The 23,897-nt window shown below is 37.5% G+C and overlaps 1 protein-coding gene across 1 annotated transcript in view; it reads right to left on the reverse strand.

Annotated features, from left to right (window-relative positions):
- Positions 1–23,495, reverse strand: part of LOC131649005 (uncharacterized) — a 41,936-nt gene extending 18,441 nt beyond the window's left edge. Inside the window, exon 1 of the mRNA XM_058918752.1 lies at positions 22,409–23,495. Within this exon, the coding sequence (XP_058774735.1) occupies positions 22,409–23,495 (1,087 nt within the window). The remainder of the gene's footprint in view (positions 1–22,408) is intronic.
- Between the last annotated feature and the right edge of the window lie 402 nt (positions 23,496–23,897).

Below are 23,897 nucleotides of genomic sequence, written 5' to 3' on the forward strand. Positions count from 1 at the left end.
ATGAAGAGCAAAAGGTAACATCTCATGCCAGTCTTTGTAGGTTACTGTCATCTTTTGTATGATCTTCTTAATGTTCTTGTTGGCAGCTTCCACGGCGCCATTCATCTTTGGTCGATATGGGGATGAATTATGATGTTTGATCTGGAGCTGCGTGCAGAGTTCGGTAATCATCCTGTTGTTTAAATTTGTGCCATTGTCTGTGATGATTCTTTCAGGAATGCCATACCGACAAATGAGATTGTGCATGATAAACGGGGCCACAACATTCTTGGTGACAGAAGCAAACGAAGCTGCCTCTACCCATTTTGTGAAGTAGTCAATAGCGACCAGGATAAAACGATACCCGTTGGAGGCAGTAGGCTTGATTTCTCCAATCATATCAATACCCCACATTGCAAAAGGCCAAGGAGCCGTCAGAACATTTAATGGGACTGGAGGTACATGTACTTTGTCGGCATATATCTGGCATTTGTGACAAGTTCTGGAGTGATGATGGCAGTCTGTCTCTATGGTAGACCAGTAATATCCTGCTCTTAAAATCTTTTTAGCCATCGTATGCCCACTTGAATGAGTACCGAAGGCACCATCGTGTATGTCTTCCATAATCTGTTCCGCTTCCTTCTTGTTCACACAACGAAGCAGAGTCGAGTCATGGTTGCGCTTGTACAGGATTCCATTACTTAAAAAGAATTTGGCAGCAAATCTTCTTAGAAACTTTCTATCGTTAATGGATGCCCCTTCAGGGTACTCCTGGGCTTCGAGATATGTTTTTACTTCATGGAACCATGGTTTTTCTTCCACTCCTTCGGTATCAATCTCATTGCAATAGGCTGGTTCATCTTGTCTTTAAATGGTGATCATTGGCGCCTCATTATCCCACCTGACTTTGAACATAGATGACAAGGTAGCTAAGGCATCAGCCAGTTGATTTTCTTCTCGCGGGATATGTTCAAAAGTGATTTCTTCAAAGCAAGGAATCAAACTCAGCACATATTCTTTGTAAGGAATTAGATTTGGGTGCTTTGTGTCCCATTCTCCTTTAACTTGATAAATTACAAGGGCCGAGTCTCCGTAGACATCCAGGAACTTGATTCTCAGATCGATTGCAGCTTTGAGACCCAGAATACATGCTTCGTACTCGGCTATATTGTTAGTGCAGTTGAAACATAATCTGGCAGTGAATGGTGTATGTCCTCCTGCAGGAGAAATGATCATAGCTCCGATGCCATTGCCAAGCGCATTAGAGGCTCCATCAAAAACCATAGTCCATCGAGACCCTGGCTCGGGTCCTTCCTCCGGTCCGGGTTGTTCGTAGTCAGTAACTAGCATAATGTCTTCAACTGGGAAGTCAAAGTTCAACGCTTGATAATCATCCACTGCTTGATGAGCCAGATGATCAGCTACCACACTTCCTTTGATTGCCTTTTGCGAAGTGTACTGGATGTCATACTCTGTTAAGATCATTTGCCATCTTGCTATTCTTCCAGAGAGAGCAGGTTTTTCGAACACATATTTGATAGGATCCATTTTGGAGATCAGCAAAGTGGTATGGTTTAGCATATACTATCTTAGTCGGCGGGCCGCCCATGCCAAGGCACAGCAAGTTTTCTCGAGTAGTGAGTATCTTGTTTCACAATCGGTAAACTTTTTGCTAAGATAGTAGATTGCATGCTCTTTTCGGCCAGACTCGTCATGTTGCCCCAGTACACACCCCATTGAATCTTCTAACACTGTTAGGTACATTATCAGAGGTCTTCCTTCCACTGGTAGTAACAATATTGGTGGTTTTTGAAGATATTCTTTGATCTTATCAAAGGCTAATTGGCATTTGTCGTTCCATCTTTCTATTTTATCTTTCTTCAACAATTTGAAGATTGGCACACAAGTAGTAGTCATATGGGCAATAAATCTGGCGATGTAGTTCAGACGTCCCAAGAATCCTCTAACTTGTTTCTCGGTACGGGGTATGGGCATTTCTTGAATGGCTTTGACCTTGGCAGGATCAACTTCAATACCCTTGCTGCTGACGATGAAACCTAAGAGTTTACCGGATCTTACTCCAAAGGTACACTTGTTCGGATTCAGTCGCAACCTGTACTTCTTGAGTCTGTCAAACAGCTTGTGCAGATGACCCAGATGTTCTTCTTCGGTGTTGGACTTTGCAATCATATCATCCACATAAACCTCTATTTCCTGATGAATCATATCATGGAACAGAGCTACCATTGCACGCTGATATGTTGCTCCTGCATTCTTTAAACCAAAGGGCATTACTTTGTAACAAAAGGTTCCCCAGGGTGTTGTGAAGGTTGTTTTTTCCATGTCTTCGGGCGCCATCTTGATTTGATTGTAACCTGAGAATCCATCCATAAAGGAAAATATCTTGCATTGTGCAGTATTGTCAACCAGTACATCGATGTGAGGTAAAGGGAAATCATCTTTGGGGCTTGCCCGATTCAAATCTCTGTAGTCTACATACATTCTGACTTTCCCATCTTTTTTAGGCACATGAGCAATGTTAGCTATCCATGGAGGATAACTCACAACTTTTAGAAAACCGGCGTTGAATTGCTTCTCTACCTCGTCTTTAATCTTCTTGGACATGTCGGGCCTACTTCTCCGCAGCTTCTGCTTAACTGGAGTGCTTCCTTCTTTGATCGGCAAGCGATGGACCACAATATCGGTATCGAGACCAGGCATATCTTCGTAGGACCAAGAGAATATCTTGACATAGTCTTGTAACATTTGAATCAGTCTTTGCTTGACACTGTCTTCTAAATCAGCCCCTATCTTGACTTCTTTCTTTTCTTCATCACTGCCCAGGTTGATAACCTCAATTGGCTCTTCATGTGGCTGTATGGTCTTGTCTTCCTGCTCTAACAGCCTTGCAAGTTCCCTAGGTACTTCACAATCTTCCTCACTTTCGTCCTCAGTTTGGTAGATCGGATTTTCAAAGTCATGACTGGCAATAGCAGAATCGTTATCAACAGGATCCAGAGTGAATGTGAATCTGCATTTATTATGTGGGTGTGTGTAAGAACACATAGCTATTTGAAAATGAATAAAGTAAAGAAAGAAACAAAAAGGATCGCAAAATTTGAATATGAAAACATCCCATGATTTTATTGAATGAACATATGATCATGGTATGACAAACCCTTATAAAAAGGACTAGTGTGCTTCGGGCAAGGCACTTGGCTTTTAAGTTCATGGTTCGATAGTGCAGGAACCATTTTTATTTTTGAACATATAAACAACGAAAACAGGAAATTGCATTTACTCCTGATCAAAGGAGATAACATCTTCGGCTTCCCAGTTATTCAATCCATTGTTGTGAGTAGGGAATATCCAGTTGCTCCAGTTGCAGTTGTCCTCTTCGTCTTCCACAACATTGACTTCTTTGGTGACGAGATGAGCTGTTGATCCTTCAGGATGAGCAAGATGCTCTGTTGGATATGAGAGCCCAGACTGAGATACCTCTGTTGGCTGAGAGAGATACTTGATAAGATCGTCCCATCCAGTTGGGATGATATCTTTGATAGAGACTTGTGCAATCTGATGAGCAGTGCATTCCAACAGAAAATCATTCTCGCCATTTGGCGTTTCCCAGACTTCTTCAGGAGTGACAGGGCTTGTGATTGTCATATTGTCTTCGAAATGTTCATCCCATCCAGTTGGGATAATGTCTTCGATAGCGATTTGTGAGCTCAGGGGAGCGGAATACTTCACCATAAAGTCATACTTGCCACTCGGTTCCCCCAGTGTATCCCAGACTTCTTTTGGATTAGGTGGACTTTGGTATTGCTCAGTAATGGAACTTGTGAGACTCTTGTAATCTTCGAACTGATCATCCCATCCAGTTGGGATAATGTCTTCAATGGCAATCAAAGAACTCTGAGGAGCAGTGTACTTCACTAGAAAGTCGTACTTGCCGCTTGGTTCTCCCAAAGTATCCCAAACCTTCTTGGAAACGGGTGGAACTTTGTCGTCTTCAATAGCATTCACTCCTTGGCTGATAAAATGTGACATTAATCCTCCAGAACGAGGATTTTGATCGTTCTTCTGTGTTCCATTAGTATAGCCCAGACCTAGCTTATCGAACTTGTAAGGCACATCAAGGAGTTGTCCCCATACTATGCAACCACCCTCTTCGATCACAGCCTTAGCATCTTTGAGAGAAGCCATTGTTGGAGTTATTCTTGTAGCAGGAGTAGCAGAAATATGTTTGGCAGTAGAGATAGCTGGAGGGACCACCTCAAAAGATTGGCAGTGAGTTTCGATGAATTTACCATCCATCTCAACATACTTGGAGTTACTCAGGTGGCTAACCACATATTCTTCTTCGCCATAAACTGTGACAACCTTGCCTTTTACCGGATATTTTAACTTATGATGCAGGGTAGAAGTTACAGCGCTTGCCCCATGTATTCAAGGGCGTCCTAGTAAACATGAGTACGCTGGATGAATTTCCATCACGTAAAAGGTAGAATCAAAGATCTGAGAGCCCACTCTGATTGGGAGCTTAACTTCTCCGTATACTATTCTTGTTGACCCATCGAAGGCTCTTACCACAACATCGCTTGGTTGTAACACAACTCCTTCGAAGTCAAGTTTTTCCAGTACTACTTTTGGTAACACATTTAACGAGGAACCATTGTCTACCAGCACATGAGACAAAGTGGTGCCGTTACATTCAATAGAGATGTGCAGGGCTTTATTGTGATTTTTCCCAGCAGGGGTTAAATCAGCATCAGAGAAACCGAGACTGTTATCCACTGTTAGACTGGCAACACAATTTTCAAATTGGTCGACTAAAATCTCTTGTGGTACATGTGCAGCTTTCAAGAATTTCATCAGGGCCTTGGCATGAGCTTCTGAATACCTTAGCAGAGATAGCATTGAAATCTTTGAAGCAGTGTGCCCCAGTTGTTCAACAATATTGTAATCACTTTTCCAGATGATTTTCAATATCTCCTCCATTTCTTGCCTCGAAGGATCTTCAATAATGACTTCAACGGGTACTTGAACTTGTAACACCCCATATTTTATATTTATTAATTAATTGGATTTTAATTTAATTAATTGGATTTATGTAATTATGCGGTGATTAAAATAATAAAATTGGAATATGTAGTAATGGGTCAGTGCTGTAGTTAGTGAGAAAGGGGGTGCAAGAAATAAGGCCTTTACTAAAGCTATGTTGTGCTTTTCATAAAACAAGAGTTCTGGAAGAAGAGAAATACAAATGCATTTGGGAGAACGTGAAAGTGCGACAGAGGAGAAGAAGAGGAAGAGAGCTTCAAGGATCCCAAACTCTAAGGTAAGGGGGGACTCTTCCGGTTAACCTCTATTATCGGGTCGTAGGCGTTAGGATTGAAATCGTATACTATTGATTCGATAGAGAATATGTTCTAGGTTGGGGTTTTGGTATTTAGGTTCAATTTTGTGAACTTTGTATGATTACTTGTTGGTAGTGATTGTTGATGTTAAAAGTGTTGTTTGGTTGATGATATAACTCATATTGCATGTGAAATCCCTCTGTTTTTCATATACAATCGTATTGGTTCGATTGGGGGAATTCAAGGTGCTGAAAACTGGTTTTTGGGTTGCAGGTACGAGGTAATCGGTTACCGAAAGGGGTGTAATCGATTACCCATAGTAAAAACAGCAAATTTGGGGTTTTGAAATTCAGTAACCGATTACTGGTGTTTGGGTAATCGGTTACCGCTGTACGTTTTTGAAAAATACTTGTTTTTATAAAACTCATAACTTTTGATCCGTAAGTCCGTTTTGGGTGCCGTTTGAAGCGTTACGAAGCTAATGAAATGCTCTTTATGATTAAAATAAATTAATTATCACTAGATAATTTAATTATTATGTGGTTTGAAAATGATATGTAATTGTGTTTGTGTATGTCGTGGATTAATGTTATTTAAGAATAACATGTAAGGTATTGTGTATTATGTGCTAATTGTGATACATGGAATTGATAAATGATAAGTTCTATGTATTTTTGTGATTGTTACATGATGAATGTATGTTATACCAATGGTGGATAATTCAAGGTGTTGAATTATGATGGATGTGTTATATATGGTATTATGGTGATGTAAATCTCATGTTGTTGTTGTTGTGTGGATTTGTTGTACTTGATAAACGATTGTGAGAGGTGCTATTGTTGTTGCACTGGGTGGTGGATGTTATATCTGTTATGATGTTGTGGTTGTAATTGGTGTTTGTTATACATATATTGTTGATGTAAAATATGTATTCTATTTGGTTGGGAATAGCATAACTGTGTGTGTGGCTATTGATTACTATATTAGTTGATGATTATGACATTGGATGGTCTATGTGGATGATGAGCATGTTATGGTTGATACATACATTTCATAATCATTATGTGGCTGATCCTTGACGATGGTGGATCAGTGGTAGCTAATTCCCATTGTGTGGAATTAGTGAGTGGGTGTCGCCGTATCCTTGACGATGGTGGATCGGTGAGATGGGTTCGTCCGATGATTGGTACCACATGCATGTAGTTGCATTGCATTAGGTGTTTGATTTATTATAACATTAATGGAAGTTGTCCAATGTTATAATGTTGTGTGTTTGATGTATGTGTGTATAGCCTGAATATATGATGATGTTGGGTGAATATTATACTGTTGATGTTTTATCATTTATGAACTGATAACATTGTTTAATTGCGAATGAGACTCACCCTTACAGTTGATTATTTTTCAGATTAAGGATTAGTGGCTTGTGCTGGGTGAGGATAACTCGTAGAGTTACTTCGTGTAGTTCAGTTGTGTCGGTGTCATGCTCTGGTCTTGTAACACTGGGGGGCTCTTGTGTTTAGAGTTGGATGATAACTCTAGTTTTGGTTTTGTTGTTGAATAATGTTGTTTATGCCTTGAACGTGGTGGATGATGGTTTTGATTATTCAACTAATAAAGTATTCCGCTGTGTTTTAAACATGTTTGCAATTGTTTATGTTCCTCAGAACAGCATGACAGATGTTTTATTTTATATGAGATAATTGTAACACTCTTAATTACATGTTTACTCTGAAAATATCATTTAATTTATTGGGGGTTTAGAAGGGTGTTACAATAGTGGTATCAGAGCAGGTCAGTCCGTCCGACCAATTGTCGAGTCAGTTGAGTTGCGCGACAGTTGTATACTGTCGGCGTTTTATCCCTTGGTACACGACATGTGAGCGAATCACTGTCGGTACTTGTTTGTTTTGTTGCAGGTGTTGGATTGAAACAAGTGGGGAGAAGCTTCGCTTCTGGGTTATGTTTCAGTTGTAAGATGATGGTTCAGTAGGCTGTTATTGGTAACAGTGCAAGTGTTGTTGGAGTTGGTTATTTCCCGAATCGAAGGTGACTTGAAATTAAGACTTGACTGGTAATTAAGTTGGAGCATCTTGAAGGAGGATGATTAGATGTAATTGATGATTATTGGTTGGAGAGGGAAATTAGAAAGTTGCAATGTATCCGCTCTGCTGATGCGCTGCGAAGTTGTCAGTTGAGTAGCCTTGCGTCTCGGAAGAGGTTCAGTTGCAAGTTTGCAAAGAGGATTGCGGTCGTAAATGTTTCAGAAATCGCACTTCGGCGATGGCATGTGTTGCTCAAGTTATAAGAATATTTGGGAGCGAAGAGATATGATAAGAGGCTGTATAGAGTGTGATTGATTTGAAGAGGATGAGTTTCGGAGTGGAATTTCCGCAAGAAAAACGCAGGAAAGTTGCCGAATCGTTATGAAACTTCGAAAATTCATAACTGGAGTTCTGGACATCCGATTTGAGTTCCGCTTGAAGCGTCGGAAAGCTAACGAGATGAACTTTGTTATAAAAATGGTTGCAGCAGCTGTAACATATTTAATTGGGACGGGATGACGTTGGAAAGAGGTGAAGTTACGGTTACACTTGTCCTTAGAACTAGACTTGTTAGCAGTACTGCACAGGATGTCAGTGTCAGAGTTGAACGAATTGAAGGAATAATTAAAGGCTTGTTTAGAAGTAATTTTAGAAATTGAGTGTACCATTTGAGGAGTTTTGGAAATATCATTTAAAGTGTCGCTGTATGGCGTCGGTGTTGCATTTTTGGATAACTATTGGAAAATTCATATCTTGAGTTCCGAGTGTCGGAATTATGTGACGTTTGAACCTATGAAGAAGAGGGAGTATGTTCTACCTTATGGGAGGGTTATAAATACAGTATAGTGATCCTATGAAGAGAGGTTCTGAATTCGTTTATGGAAGCGTGAAACTTGTTGAATAAGAATGCCTACCACTGCGATTGTTTGAAACAAAATTGAGTAGAACATGTTGTTGATGAATAAGTTGGTGAAATGTTCGGTCATAAAGATGATTTGAGTACCGATGGATTTTAGTGAGAAGTGAATTAGTAGTAAAGATGGAATAAACTTTAGAACTCTTGGGGTCGTATTTGTGATGACAAAGTAACGATAGGTATAAAAGAAGAATTGTAGAGAATTTCTAACACCTGTTGATGTGAGGAAGACTTTGTTGAAATGTCGAGTGGAATGACATTCATGCGCGAAAGATGTCATAGAATTTAGAGTAAAACCACGAGTCATGAATGTGGTCGCGGTCTTTTGCTAAGATGAGGATTTGATTTGGAACGAGATGAATAGTAATGTTCGAGTATATTAGTGATTATGAAGTTTGAAAGTACGTAACAAGTATGTGATGCTAAGTGATTATGAAGCGGATTGCGTAAAATGGTTGGACGTTGGTGTCTCATCGACAAGATCCAATGAGAAGGAAGTGTGCGAGTTGTAAAAACTCAAAGTGAATTATTGGATTATGATGAAATTAATGAGTTTGAGTGCAAACTCAGGAAGGACACTATTATGTAGTAACGACAGTTTATGCTTAAATATGGTTGTCGGCTATCTATTGACAAATTGAGGACTTGATCACCCTTAATCTCTTGTCGGTAGTAGACGAAATCATATCGATAAGATAAGCTTGTTTTGTTACCTTAATGGTATAAGTTGTGATGGATATTAAACCGTGAGAATAATCGGTCACCATGTTGTGTGGAATTATGAAGAAGTGAATATGAAAGAGTGCAACATGATGGAAAAATGACTTAGGACGGGTAATCAGAGTCGCATAGTTAAAGTGTGATGTGGAGTAGTGTTATGAGTACTACTCGTGGGCAGTGAGGAATTAATATGTCGGAAGCCTGCGTAGGGAATATATATTGATCTATATGTTGGATTTAGAATCTAGTGGATGTAAGGATGCCGCGTCGGAAGATTATGACTCTTTTGAATAATTTCCGAGATGATGAGTATGTTATTGTGGTTGTACGTAGTTAACGAGTATGTATTCGGCGAAGTGAATACGATGAGTTGATACTATATGATGCTATGATAATTTTGTGCGGTTGTAAAGAGTTATCACAGATTTCCAGATATAATGAGGAATTATACTCTAAGAAGGACGAAGTTGATTTAATTCTTAGAGAAGAGTGGGACTCAGTTTGAGCTATTTCGTAAGCAATGGTATATTGAGGTTGATGGATGTGATTATAACTACTTGTGTGTACTCGTTTTGATGGTTAGAATTTTTTTTTTATATAGATAAAGTAAAGCAGGAATTTGTTTTTGAGTACAGGTAAGTTTTGCTAAGTGGTAGATTGGTACCATGTATGGTAAAGAATGATTCTTGAAAGAATGAGTAAAGAGGGCCAGAATTGGGTAAAAACTCAAAAATCTAATTGGTAATGATGGTTGTAACGAGTAACCAGAGTAGTGCAGCGAAAGCGAACCATAACGGGTTAGATAATTGCTGGTGTGACTCGAGAGGAGTCAGATAGTGGAAATTAAATGGTATAAGGATATGCTTATTGAGTTCTTGAAGGAAGAAGTTGGTGAAAAATTTTATCGCTCAGACGGGAAGGTATGTTTAAGGATGGTACGTTCGGTAGATGGGATGCATTACTGTAGTGTCGAACGGGTTAATAATGCTATGGATAAAGAATGATATTACACAGACTTGTGTAGCGGAAATCTATATTAGTGTTGAGTGACGACCTTATTGATAGATGCAGATAAGTTAATGTCACAATGATAGTGTTATTAAGTAGTAGGATATTGAGAAGGGCGGATAGGATTGGGGGAAGATCCTTGTCCTAAATAAGGTTGTGATATCGCTTTCTAGGATGGGATCCTAGTGCGTATGTATAACCTTCTAAGATGGAGAGGTTAGAGAAATGTTATACATCTTGCTGACGTGGGTGGAATTCTCTTTCATTTTGAGGATGAATTTGATTCTAAGGTAGTACGATGAAGAATAGTTTACAATTGTGATTATACGTTGGGTGACCATTCATGTTTTATTCAATCATTGGGTGCATTGTGTGAGTTGTACCTCAATGTCCCATTGTTGTTAAATTTTGGAGGTATAACGAGTGGTACATTTTTGGATGGTCAAATATGACGTAAGATTTGAAATTTGAATGCATGAGACATGCTTTCTGTTGGCTATATCAGATGATTTTTGAGGATCAAAAATAGGAAGTTGAAGTAATTATGCGGTAAATAGATAGCATTGGTCAGAGTAGCTTGGGGAGGACCATCAAGTGGCAATGTTAATCGGGAGCTGGAGAATCATATGAAGGATTCTTATACGAGCTGGTTGCTTGAAGTATGTTTTCGAGGACGAAAACTCTTTTAGTGGGGGAGAGTTGTAACACCCCATATTTTATATTTATTAATTAATTGGATTTTAATTTAATTAATTGGATTTATGTAATTATGCGGTGATTAAAATAATAAAATTGGAATATGTAGTAATGGGTCAGTGCTGTAGTTAGTGAGAAAGGGGGTGCAAGAAATAAGGCCTTTACTAAAGCTATGTTGTGTTTTTCATAAAACAAGAGTTCTGGAAGAAGAGAAATACAAGTGCATTTGGGAGAACGTGAAAGTGCGACAGAGGAGAAGAAGAGGAAGAGAGCTTCAAGGATCCCAAACTCTAAGGTAAGGGGGGACTCTTCCGGTTAACCTCTATTATCGGGTCGTAGGCGTTAGGATTGAAATCGTATACTATTGATTCGATAGAGAATATGTTCTAGGTTGGGGTTTTGGTATTTAGGTTCAATTTTGTGAACTTTGTATGATTACTTGTTGGTAGTGATTGTTGATGTTAAAAGTGTTGTTTGGTTGATGATATAACTCATATTGCATGTGAAATCCCTCTGTTTTTCGTATACAATTGTATTGGTTCGATTGGGGGAATTCAAGGTGCTGAAAACTGGTTTTTGGGTTGCAGGTACGAGGTAATCGGTTTCCGAAAGGGGTGTAATCGATTGCCCATAGTAAAAACAGCAAATTTGGGGTTTTGAACTTCAGTAACCAATTACTGGTGTTTGGGTAATCGGTTACCGCTGTACGTTTTTGAAAAATACTTGTTTTTATAAAACTCATAACTTTTGATCCGTAAGTCCGTTTTGGGTGCCGTTCGAAGCGTTACGAAGCTAATGAAATGCTCTTTATGATTAAAATAAATTAATTATCACTAGATAATTTAATTATTATGTGGTTTGAAAATGATATGTAATTGTGTTTGTGTATGTCGTGGATTAATGTTATTTAAGAATAACATGTATGGGTATTGTGTATTATGTGCTAATTGTGATACATGGAATTGATAAATGATAAGTTCTATGTATTTTTGTGATTGTTACATGATGAATGTATGTTATACCAATGGTGGATAATTCAAGGTGTTGAATTATGATGGATGTGTTATATGTGGTATTATGGTGATGTAAATCTCATGTTGTTGTTGTTGTGTGGTTTTGTTGTACTTGATACACGATTGTGAGAGGTGCTATTGTTGTTGCACTGGGTGGTGGATGTTATATCTGTTATGATGTTGTGGTTGTAATTGGTGTTTGTTATACATATATTGTTGATGTAAAATATGTATTCTGTTTGGTTGGGAATAGCATAACTGTGTGTGTGGCTATTGATTACTATATTGGTTGATGATTATGACATTGGTTGGTCTATGTGGATGATGAGCATGTTATGGTTGATACATGCATTTCATAATCATTATGTGGCTGATCCTTGACGATGGTGGATCAGTGGTAGCTAATTCCCATTGTGTGGAATTAGTGAGTGGGTGTCGCCGTATCCTTGACGATGGTGGATCGGTGAGATGGGTTCGTCCCATGATTGGTACCACATGCATGTAGTTGCATTGCATTAGGTGTTTGATTTATTATAACATGAATGGAAGTTGTCCAATGTTATAATGTTGTGTGTTTGGTGTATGTGTGTATAGCCTGAATATATGATGATGTTGGGTGAATATTATACTGTTGATGTTTTATCGTTTATGAACTGATAACATTGTTTAATTGCGAATGAGACTCACTCTTACAGTTGATTATTTTTCAGATTAAGGATTAGTGGCTTGTGCTGGGTGAGGATAACTCGTAGAGTTACTTCGTGTAGTTCGGTTGTGTCGGTGTCATGCTCTGGTCTTGTAACACTGGGGGGCTCTTGTGTTTAGAGTTGGATGATAACTCTAGTTTTGGTTTTGTTGTTGAATAATGTTGTTTATGCCTTGAACGTGGTGGATGATGGTTTTGATTATTCAACTAATAAAGTATTCCGCTGTGTTTTAAACATGTTTGCAATTGTTTATGTTCCTCAGAACAACATGACAGATGTTTTATTTTATATGAGATAATTGTAACACTCTTAATTACATTTTTACTCTGAAAATATCATTTAATTTATTGGGGGTTTAGAAGGGTGTTACAGAACTGGTTCAACTAGTGGCTCTTTGCCTCGAGCATTGACATCTTGATTAGGAACTGGGACCTGGACTGGATTAGTAGTAACATTTGGAGAAATTTCTGGTGAAAAGATCCTTCCACTTCTTGTAATCTTACTAGTTCCCACAATATTATCAACAGCTGGATCAGTAAAATTTACGGCCTCTTCAGTCAAGGTATCTTGTTTAACTCCATGGACATAAACATTAGTGCCATAACTCCATGGGACAACTTTATCTGAGGAATATGGAAATGGAGCCGGATTGGTAATGATTACAGATGATACTCTGGGTGCAGCAGAAATCTTGAAGGGAGCCTTGGCAGGGATTTTCAATGGTATGTTAGAAACCACTGAGACGTCCTCTATCTTCATCCCATTTGAAAAAACTTCGCACAAATTGTCTATAGAAGGAAGTTTCTCAAACATAATGATACGACGATCCATCCACTTTTGAATTACTCTTTTCAGATTTTCACAACCATTGGGTAGGTGTGCACAATAAAAGCAATCAGGGTCACAACCTGGGAATAAACCAGCTTGTATTAGCTTTCTTTTGATTTCAAGGAACGGAGTTGACAGCTCTCTCACATCATAGATATAAACAGTGTCTATGATAGCATTAACGGTCTTGTCGTGTTTTGGCATAGGCGCAGTGATGACATTTGGAGTCTCCGGAGGATCGAATTCAATTTCCCCAGCATCTATCATGTCTTGGATCTTGTTTTTCAAAGCCCAACAGTGATCTGCGTCATGTCCTGGACAATTGGAATGGTATGCACATGTTGCGTCGGGGCGATAACTAGGAGAGGAAGTGTTGACATTCTTCGGAGGGTCTTTCAATGTAATCAGATTTGCTTTTAACAAGTGTTGCAATGCTTGAGAGATTGGCATATTGATTTTGGTGAAGTTTCTTCTCGGTGCATCTGGTCGACGCGTATATTTCGGCGGTTGATCTTTTTGTGGTGCAGATGCAGAGATCAGAACAGCCCCTACAGATTGGTGATGCTCACTTTTGTGACTTTTCTGACTGTGCACTGTATTGACTTCATTCCTCCCACTGATGGGCCTCTTTGTAGTACCAAAGGAGGAGCCTACTTGAATTTTTCCACTTTGAATGCCACTTTCGACACGCTCTCCATTTAATATCAGGTCAGTGAAACCTGACGACGAGCTTCCCAGCAAATGACTGTAGGAAGGGCCAGTTAAAGTTCCCATGAACATGTCGACTAGCTCGTGATCAGATAAGGGAGGTTGAACCCTTCCAGCTAGATCTCTCCATTTTTGTGCATACTCTTTGAAACTTTCTTTTGGTGCCATGGTCATGCCCCGTAGTTGAGTACGGGTTGGTGCAAGGTCAGCGTTATATTGATACTGTTTGTAGAAAGCAGCAGCCAGATCTTCCCAGGTTGAACTTTTGCACTTTCCAGTTGGTAGTACCATTCGAGTTGTGTACCTGACAGACTTTCCTGGAAGAAATGAATCCACAATTTGTTATCTGCCGTATGAGGTAATATCTTTCTTACATAGGACCTTAGATGCATCTTTGGGCAAGAGACTCCATCATACTTCGCAAAGACAGGAACTTTGAACTTTGGAGGGATAACAATATCTGAGACAAGTCCAAGATCGTTGAAGTCTAAACCAGGTATTTTCTGTATCTCCATAGCTTTCATGCGTTCTTCCAACTGCTGGTACTTGCTATCACCTTGTTCGTCTTCGGAGTGATAATCTTCTTCGTCAGGAGAGAGAGTTTGGCAGAACCCTGGTTGCTGTGATTGTCTTCTTGGTCACCTTCAGCGACTTCTTCAGGGATTGGCGCTTTTCTGGGCTTCCTGGCTGGGATTTTGACTTTTCTCACAAGGTGTCTCAAACCTGCAGATCCCTTGGGCTTCTTCTTCTTCTTGGTCATCAGGGCTTTTAGTTCCTGTTGCCCCTTTCTAGCTCCAGAATTGCTATCTGAACTTGGGCGTTTTGTGCCTCGAGATTCTTAATGCTTGTTTCGGAATCCATCCCTTCTAACTGAAATAAACAGCGAGGAGATGAGAAACCTGTTATGTGAACCTGTTATGCAATGTTTATGAATGAAATGTATATGCAATGTTTTCAAGGATCTTAGAATTTAAATTTGTTTAAACAAAAGAGAAACAAACATTTATTAGTCAAACATTTTATTTCTTTTTTCTTTTCTCTCTCTTTTTTTTTTCTTTGCCTCTTTCGGGCTTACAAGATAAAGCAACAAATAAAGAAAATAAAGGACTCTTCAAGCCTCCCATGGACGCTTTCTCTTTGCACCCAGGAACGTGTTGATCTGCTGTTCTTCATGGAGTTGTCTGGTGAGCTCAAACACTTTTCTCTCATAGTCTTGACAATGTGCTTTAAAGGTGTCCCTTTCCTCTTTTAGTTGAACCCAAGATTTCTGCAGTTCTTCCAAGTCAGTTGGCATGTCCGGATGTAGAATAACTCGAGATTCCTCCCCTTCGACTTCTAGCTCAATGGTCACAGGTAGGATAGCGGGATATGGCATGATGAACTTCTGAGCGCGAGCACGCACCCATTTGAGGTAAGGCTCCATGGGAATAGAATTCCATTGTCCTAAAATCTTGATTTCTACTTTGTAGACACTGCCCTAAGCATGTATAAACCTTCGTCGATGTCTTTGGGAATCATCATCGTAGTCGAACACAATGCCGCGGATGATCATGTCGTGAGGACCATTACTTCGTGCATATCCGAATTGGCGCAAAGCTAAAGAGGGATTGTAGGTGATGCCTCCCCTAATGCCAAGGAGTGGCACATTAGGGTACTCCCCACAATGGTCAATGAGAGTGATGTCTTCTTGAAAAAAGTTGTTCCACCGGATATCTGAATGAGATAAAGACATAATTCTGCGAGACCATTGCATCCTTTGCTCGTTTCTCAACACTGATCGGGGAAGGTGTGATGTAAACCATCTAGCCAGTAGTGGTACACAACACATAAGAGTTCCTCGCTTTTTCATGGTACGAGTGTGTAAAGAATGTAGAATGTCTCCCAGCAACGTAGGTACCGGATTGCGGGTTAAGAAAATGTTGATAGCGTGCACACTTATGAATTGGTCGGGATTAGGGAATAAAACCAACCCATAAATCAAAAGAGCCACAACTTCTTCAAAAGCTTGGTAACTCCTATCTTTTAATAGTGATCGAGCCTTTCCCATTAAGAACTTAGCAAGCAAACTTTTGACTCCACTCTTTCTTTCCCAATTAGACTCGATTTCTGACTTTCGTAAATGTAAGGCAGCAGAATTGATTTCAGGCTTTGGGATCTTTTCTAAACCAGTGAAAGGTAATTGATCTCGAACAGGTAACCCAATTAGTTCAGAGAATTCCTCCAAGGTGGGTACTAGCTGGTAATCAGGAAATGTAAAACAATGATGTTCGGGATCAAAGAATTGGAACAGGACCCGTATCATGTCTTCTTCAAATTTTGAGGTAACCAAATGGAGTAGGTGACCATGCCTCTCGGTAAATTGAGCATTTCTGGGAAATTCTGATATTAATTCCTTAAGCTCAGATGGTACTGTTGAGATGTTGATCCGTATATAATTTCTGGTAGCGGGAGCCATTACCTGCAATCAGCAGAACAAAAATAAACTCTTCGATCCTTGAAATGATTAGTGAAAAATGATATGCTTATGATGTTATGATGTCAAACATGTGGCAAACACACACAAATCACACAATAGCCTTAGGTTTAAAGGCTTGCATGAGGTTCATAGGTGATACCCTCCCCACTGAAGTTTAGTTGGTTTAAACCTGTCTTAAAATGGTATTCGGGTTCTATGATCCTTGGAGATAACATCTCAATACGGCACTCGGACGGCCGATCAAAACATTCCTCGAGGATAACCAACTTCGATCAATTTCAAAGCCAGTCACTTAATAGGCCACAAGTCAAGTTCAACTAAAGGTTCTAAGACAAATTAGTGCTTAATGACATTTCGGAAGCCTAACATACTCCTTGATCGTTTTCAAGGGATATCAGTACAGACCAAAGTGTCGCACTAACGGTGACTACCAGATTAACCATATCGGTACATGCCGTACAGTTTCCTTGGTCTATTGTCACATACTTAAGGTATCTCGAGATTCGGGTTAGAATCTTTCACACAAGTAAATACCCAAACAAACCTTTGAAAAATAGAGCAAACAAAACAAACAATTGAAAACATCGAAGTGATCTAATCTCTAAGGTAACCCCTTTTGAAAACATTTTGTTTTTGAAATCCCCAGCAGAGTCGCCAGTTCTGTCGTCCTCGGTTTTTTTGTGGGATGCGAACTGACTCTTCTTTTTATTTTTGAGTTGTGAAAATCAGAGAGTCGCCACCGACTTTTATTTTATCCAATTAAGGAAAGGTTTATAAAAGAAACAGAAAAAGACATTAAAGAGATTTTGGGTTCGGGGGTAGGTTATACAAAGGGAAGGTGTTAGCACCCTTTGTATCCATGGTTATCCATGGGCTCTTAATTTCTTAGCTCACTTGTTTGAATCGTTTGTCTTGCTTTGAAATGCTTGTATGTGGTTTTAAATATTTTTGTAAAGAGTTAACTTTGTAATGATCCTTGTGCGGATGTATACAAAGTATATATCTTTCGAAAGATATGTTGATAGTTTGAAAAAAAGATTTTTAACTTTGTAATGATCCTTGTTTGGATATATACAAAGTGTAATCCTTTGAAAGTTTGTTTTGTAAAACAGTGATGTGTAAAAGTTTTTGTTATTTTTGATTGAGCAAGCAATTAGGAGGTATACCCTAAGTTTATAAGGTTCTTTCCCATTTCTTTTAAAAATTTTCCTTGACCGGATATAGACAAAAATTTGAGTTTGTATTTGAAACAGTAGAATTGATTTGAAAAGAGTAACAGGGATTACCTTAAGAGGTGCAAGTGTGATTGTGTTTTGTTTCAGATATATTTTTTTTATGGGATTAGTGATCTAGCGCTTCAATTTTTATTCTTGACATACACACAGTTTTATATGTACAGAAATTAAAGTGCGGGAATGTAAAATGCGGAAAGTAAATCTATGCTATTACATCGATTGTGCGAGAAATGTAAACTACGCTATTTACATGAATTTGACAACCTATACACTTATCTATGAATTTAAATGGCAATAAGATAAAGGGAAAATGTTTTTGGATTTTTGGATGGTTGATTTTAATTAAGATTAAGGCATAATTAATTTAATTAAACGGTAAAAAATTAGAAATAAAGTTTAAACCTAAAAAATTAAGTCTAAAATATGTCCAAATTGCTTGTTAATTAATTTTAAAAGTAAAATTAACTTTTTTGTGATTTTTGAAATTGTTTTGGAGATTATTAAGCTAATTAACATATAATTATACAAATAATTATACACATAAATTAAACTTAAAGAGAAAAATATTCTAAATATGTACAAAATTAGTTTATAATATATAAACCTAATTTAATAAAAAGAAAATATTTTTTTCTGATTTTTTGTTAAGTTAAAAATTATTGAAATGGAAATATATGAATATATATTGATTAATTAAACAAAATATTTTAATTATTAAGAAAAATAAAATATTTTGTGTCAAAAATTAATACAATATTTTAGTACCCTAAAAATATTTTTTGCATATTTTTCTGATTTTTAAAAATATTTTTGAATAATTTTGCAAAGAAAATTAAATGAAATAGAAAAATAAATTAAAACTGTGATCCTGTGTGGTTGATTAGAGGGTCTATGGTATGGATGCGTGTTTTGGTGCGTTTGATGTGCAATCAGGTTGATCATGTGGCTCAAATGTTGAGGGTGCATGGAAAGATGATGGAAAGCGCACATGGGAACCAAGAATTTAAAAAAGGACTGGCGCGCGCGTTCTGGCCAACCAGAGCTTGCCACGCCTTCCTCTTCTTCCTCTCTCCGTTGCTATAGGCTCTGCAACTGTAGGTAAAGCTTTTAGTGACGGTTTTCGTCCGTAGCTACAAGACCTGCACATGTCAAAATTTCATACAAGCAATATAAATTATTTAGGAGACCATGGTTAAGCTTAAAATCGTCCCCTGAGTTCAAATATGCCACTGGTTTCTTCTAATTTTTCCTAAATCAAAGGATCCCAAATTTTAGCTTAAGAACCCTAAAATGGTATATGCTACAAACAACCATTAAAACTCAATTAAAGCTCCAGAAACGATCAGAGCACCAAACTAAACACAAATATGGGATTACATCTTATTGAATATGCATGAATAATCAAATTCGTGTTGGTTTATGTTTGAGCAAACCGTGAGCTATAGTGCTTGATTCAGTGAGTTTCAAGGCTTGAAATTGATTTGGATAGGTTCAGTGATGCTTAAGGATCGTGTTTGAGTGTTTAGTTTGGATTGAAATTAGCTTAAACTCAGAATTCGAAATTTAGCTTTCTTTGAAAATTTCAAGTTGATACAAGTGTGATACAAGCATGCTATTGATTCAGAATTCATGTCCCTCCTGTTACTGAAGTGTTATAAGCATTTTATAGGCAATAGAGGTGCTGCAATCTTAAGCTAACAAGCATTAATTGTCTTTGTACTTTTGAATTTTTTAATATAAAAGCTTTGAATTTCTTGGCCATGGCTTTAATTTTCTTCACCCCTCTTGCCATAGGTCCTCTGTGCCTCTATGCTGCAGAAGTTAAGCTAACTTGGTGACTCAAGCTAAGGACAAAAGCTTTGGATAATTGTCTTGAACCATTTCTTTTTTAATTTAACTTTAAATGTAATAAAATTAAATTAAAAAAGAAACAAAAATGTCATGGGCCTAATGTTGGTCGTGGGGGGCCTTTAACATCATTAGAAACATGTTTGGATCATGAATGCTTGGCCTCTTTTGGAAAAAAAACACTTTTGATCATTGTTGGTTTCATGCATTTTCCAAAAAAATAGCCAACTTCAACAAGGCATAACTCCCTCAATTTTGATCATATGAAGGAGTTCTTGTACTTTTTAGAAACCTCAAGATGTCCTCTACAAGCTACTTTGGAAGCTTTTTTGCATTTGGAGAAGTTATCTTGGTGTTATGGGCTTTGACAAAAAACCACTTTTTGTTGACTTTGAAAATGACCTGTAATGTCTGAGCTCATATTTTCCAAATTGTAAATCCAATGACCATGGGACCAATTTCATTTGAAAGATAATTGAATTTCCTTCAAAATAAGCTTTGGTTGGGATTTTTTGGATGAATGCGGAAAGAGTTATGGCCGGTCAAAGTTCAGATGACTTTTTAGGAGAAAACCCTAATTTTGAAACTTAGGGTTTTGTTGATTTCTGAACTTTTCTTGATGAATTATGATCAACCATTGATCAAATGATGAATCTTTTAACAAAATATGGATGTTGACAAAAAATTTCATTTTTGACTGTCTGTTGACTTTTCGGTCAAACTGGTCGTCTGTTGACTGTTTGAGCTGCTGATTGTGCGTCCGAGCGAATCGAAGTTTGAAAATTTGTCTGATGGTACTTTGAGACATATGGAGATCCATGAAATCCATTTGAGGTCTCAAAAAACTTGTTCTCCAGTACAGTCTGAATCCCCAGACTCTGCGCCTGCAAAATTTAATTCTGTACCAATTGCGTCAGTACTATTTATCAGCAAATAAATCTCTAATAAACAGCGTGTGTGAAGTGATAAACAGTACTTGGCGTTTGTGTAAGAATAAATTAAACAGCGAACCAAAATACCGTATAAAAATATTCTAAAAAACTGAGTATTCATAAAATCAGGATATTTATGAAATAAAATCCAAGAGTATATGAAACTCCAAATTTTTAGACAGAGGTCTGTTGTCTCCTCCTTGAAAAAAGATGCGGGCAAATTTTGGGGTATAACAACTGCCTCATCCCAAAAATATTTTTCTACATTTGATTCATTTATAATAGTTCTAGCCATTTCTTGAAGACTTCTATTTTTTCTTTCTACCACACCACTTTGTTGAGGTGTCCTAGGACAAGAAAATTGTGAGAAATTCCATTTTCTTCAAAGAATTGTTTAAAAAGAGAGTTTTCCAATTCTCCTCCTTGATCACTCCTAACTGATATGATTTTAGAAGTTTTTTCATTTTGGACTTTTGTACAAAAGTTTTTGAAGGCCTCAAAAGAGTCATCTTTGTGTTTTAGGAATAGAACCCAAGTGAATCTAGAGTAATCATCTACAATTACGAACCCGTATCTTTTTCCACTAAGACTTGAAGTTTTGAAGGGGCCAAATAAGTCCACGTGAATGAGTTCCAAAGGTTTATTTGAAGACACAATATTTTTTGATTTGAAGCTACTTTTTGCATGCTTTCCTTTGATGCAAGCTTCACACACAGCGTCTTTATTAAATTTTATTTTGGGAATGCCTCTTACTAGTTCAAGTTTTATCAGGTTTGAGATAGTTCTCATGTTGGTGTGGCCACAACGTTTGTGCCAAATCCATTTCTCATTTTCATGAGATGCAAATTAGGTTTCAGATGAAATTTCATCTAAGAAAAGAGTATATAGATTCTTGTGTCTGGTTCCACAAAAGAGAGTTTCGTTTGTGAGAGGATGTTTCACGATGCAAGTTTTTTGTTTAAATACAACTTCATAACCATTATCACATAGCTGACTTATACTTAACAAATTATGTTTTAATCCATCTACAAATTGAACATCTTTAATTACAGCTGAACCATTCTTACCAATGGTTCCTATACCTTTTATTTTGGCTTTTTCATTGTTGCCAAATGTGACTGATCCTCCATCCTTATTTTCTAGAGATATGAAGCAGTCCTTATCTCCAGTCATGTGACGAGAGCAACCGCTGTCCAGGTACCAAACTTTTTTCTTTATTGAGAGAAGACATTCCTGTAGAAGATGTTAGCATTTTCTTAGGTACCCAATCTGAGTGGGTCCTTTAGGGTTAGATTTTTCTTTAGAAAGTACAACCTGTATGGGTTTAGAAGCTGGTACAAACTTTATGGGTTTGGAGAGAGATTTCTCTTTCCATGTAGGAAATATATTGTTTTGGGTTTTAACATGGTTTTGTTTAAATGGTTTTTTAAAAAAACATTTTGACTCCTCGTGATTTGTTTTCTTACAGTAGCAGCATTTTTTTATTTGTATTAAAGTGGTGTTACCTGAGTCTGAATTTTTTATGTGAGGTGTAAAAAACGTTTCATATATTTTTTTTTTGTTTTTTGAGGATTTGAAACCTATTCCTGCTTTATCAAAAATACCTGATTGTGAACCCATTATGTTTTGAAATGTTTCAGTAGACCTAACAAATTTTTTGATATCCTGAGTTAGATTTACTATCTTGTTTTCTAAAGTTTCTATTTTTGGAAGATTTGTTTTTTCAATTAGTACTTTTTGTTTATATGAGAGAGAAGAGTGAGCATTGTATAGATTAGTTATTGTGATAGATTGTTTATCAATGGTTCTTTTTAAATCTTCCTTTTCTTTGATTAAGTTTGAAATTTGTTCTTTTTGAAAAAGACATTTTTGAGTTCAGAGGTTTGAATCCTCTAGCAGATTGTCAAACATAAAATTCATTTCATGACAAGTGTTACAGGAGATAGGAGGACTTACTTTGGATTCAGAGGAAGTCATAAGGCATAGATTTGCTTCTTCTTCGTTAGTGTCTGAGTTTGAGTTCTCAGAGTCATCCCATGAAGGCATCATAGATTTCTTTTTAAATGGTGTACCTTTGACGAACCTTTTTTGTTGAGGACATTCAGTTTTGAAGTGTCCAACTTTGTTACATCCATAACATGTGATTTTACTTTTATCTATCTCAGCCTTTTGAGGATCTCTTCGAAATGGTCGTTTGTTTTGTCCTCTTCGAAATACCATTTGCTGAATGCATTTAGATATGAGTGCTAAATCATCCTCATCTCCAGAGGGTGATTCATTTGACTCCTCAATTTTTATTTGAGTTTCTTTTGAGTTTTGAGCAGTTTTGAGAGCAATTGATTTTCCTTTCTTTTGTGGCTTATCTTCTAGAATGATACATTCATGAGCACGAAGAGAACCAACAAGTTCCTCAACTGGCAGATTTGTCAGATCTTTAGCTTGAGTTATAGCAGTGACCATTGGTCTCCATACTTTAGGAAGACATCTAAGTAATTTTCTTATTCTCTCATGAGGAGAGTAAATTTTTCCAAGAGATCTTAATTCATTAATAATAATTGTAAACCTGGAGAACATTTCATCTATGGTTTCATCTTCTTTCATTTCAAATGTTTCGAATTTTCTTACTCCCATATCTATTCTTTCTTCTTTAACATGACTTGTTCCTTCATGGTGAATTTTGAGTTTGTCCCAAATTTCTTTGGCAGTGTTACATTCTTCAATTCTATCGTATTCTTCTCGGCTAAGAGTACATGATAAAATAAATTGAGCTTTTGAGTTTAAGAGTACATGGCTTTTCTCTTTAGGAGTCCATGATGCTTGAGGTTTTGGGGCAGCAGGAGCAGCGTCAGTTGGAGCAGTCATTGGAGTGAAGTTTCCTGTTTCAATGATGGACCACATATTTATATCTTGAGATAAGAGAAAGAGTCTCATTTTACCTTTCCAGTAGTAGTAGTCAATTCCATTAAAGAGTGGAGGTCTGTGGGATGATCCTCCTTCAGCAATGAATTTTGTTTGGTCAGCCATTCTTTGGGTTGTTGTGATTGTTTTACTCTAACACGGTTAAGTGCAGTTTTTCAGAGCCCGAGCTCTGATACCAATTGTTGGAAATAAATGTCACTAGAAAGGGGGGGGGTTTGAATAGTGACCTCTTAAAATTTTAGTTTAAGTGTGAGAGAAAGATATAAGGAAATATAAGACTTGTAATAAACAACACACAAAGGTTTATACTGGTTCACCAAAAGGGTTAGTCCAGTCCTCACACACAGTGAGATTTTCTTATATCTTGCACTTTTATCCTTTAAACGAGGGATAAAAATGTTATGCTTTACACAACCTCAAAAGGCTTTTACACACACTAAAGTATCACTTTAAAACTTCCTTTCTCTCTTGTTACAATCAAGATTTTATATCTCTTGAGGATATACA

The sequence above is a fragment of the Vicia villosa genome, linkage group LG2 (genome assembly GCF_029867415.1).
Source record: "Vicia villosa cultivar HV-30 ecotype Madison, WI linkage group LG2, Vvil1.0, whole genome shotgun sequence".
Lineage (NCBI taxonomy): Eukaryota > Viridiplantae > Streptophyta > Magnoliopsida > Fabales > Fabaceae > Vicia > Vicia villosa.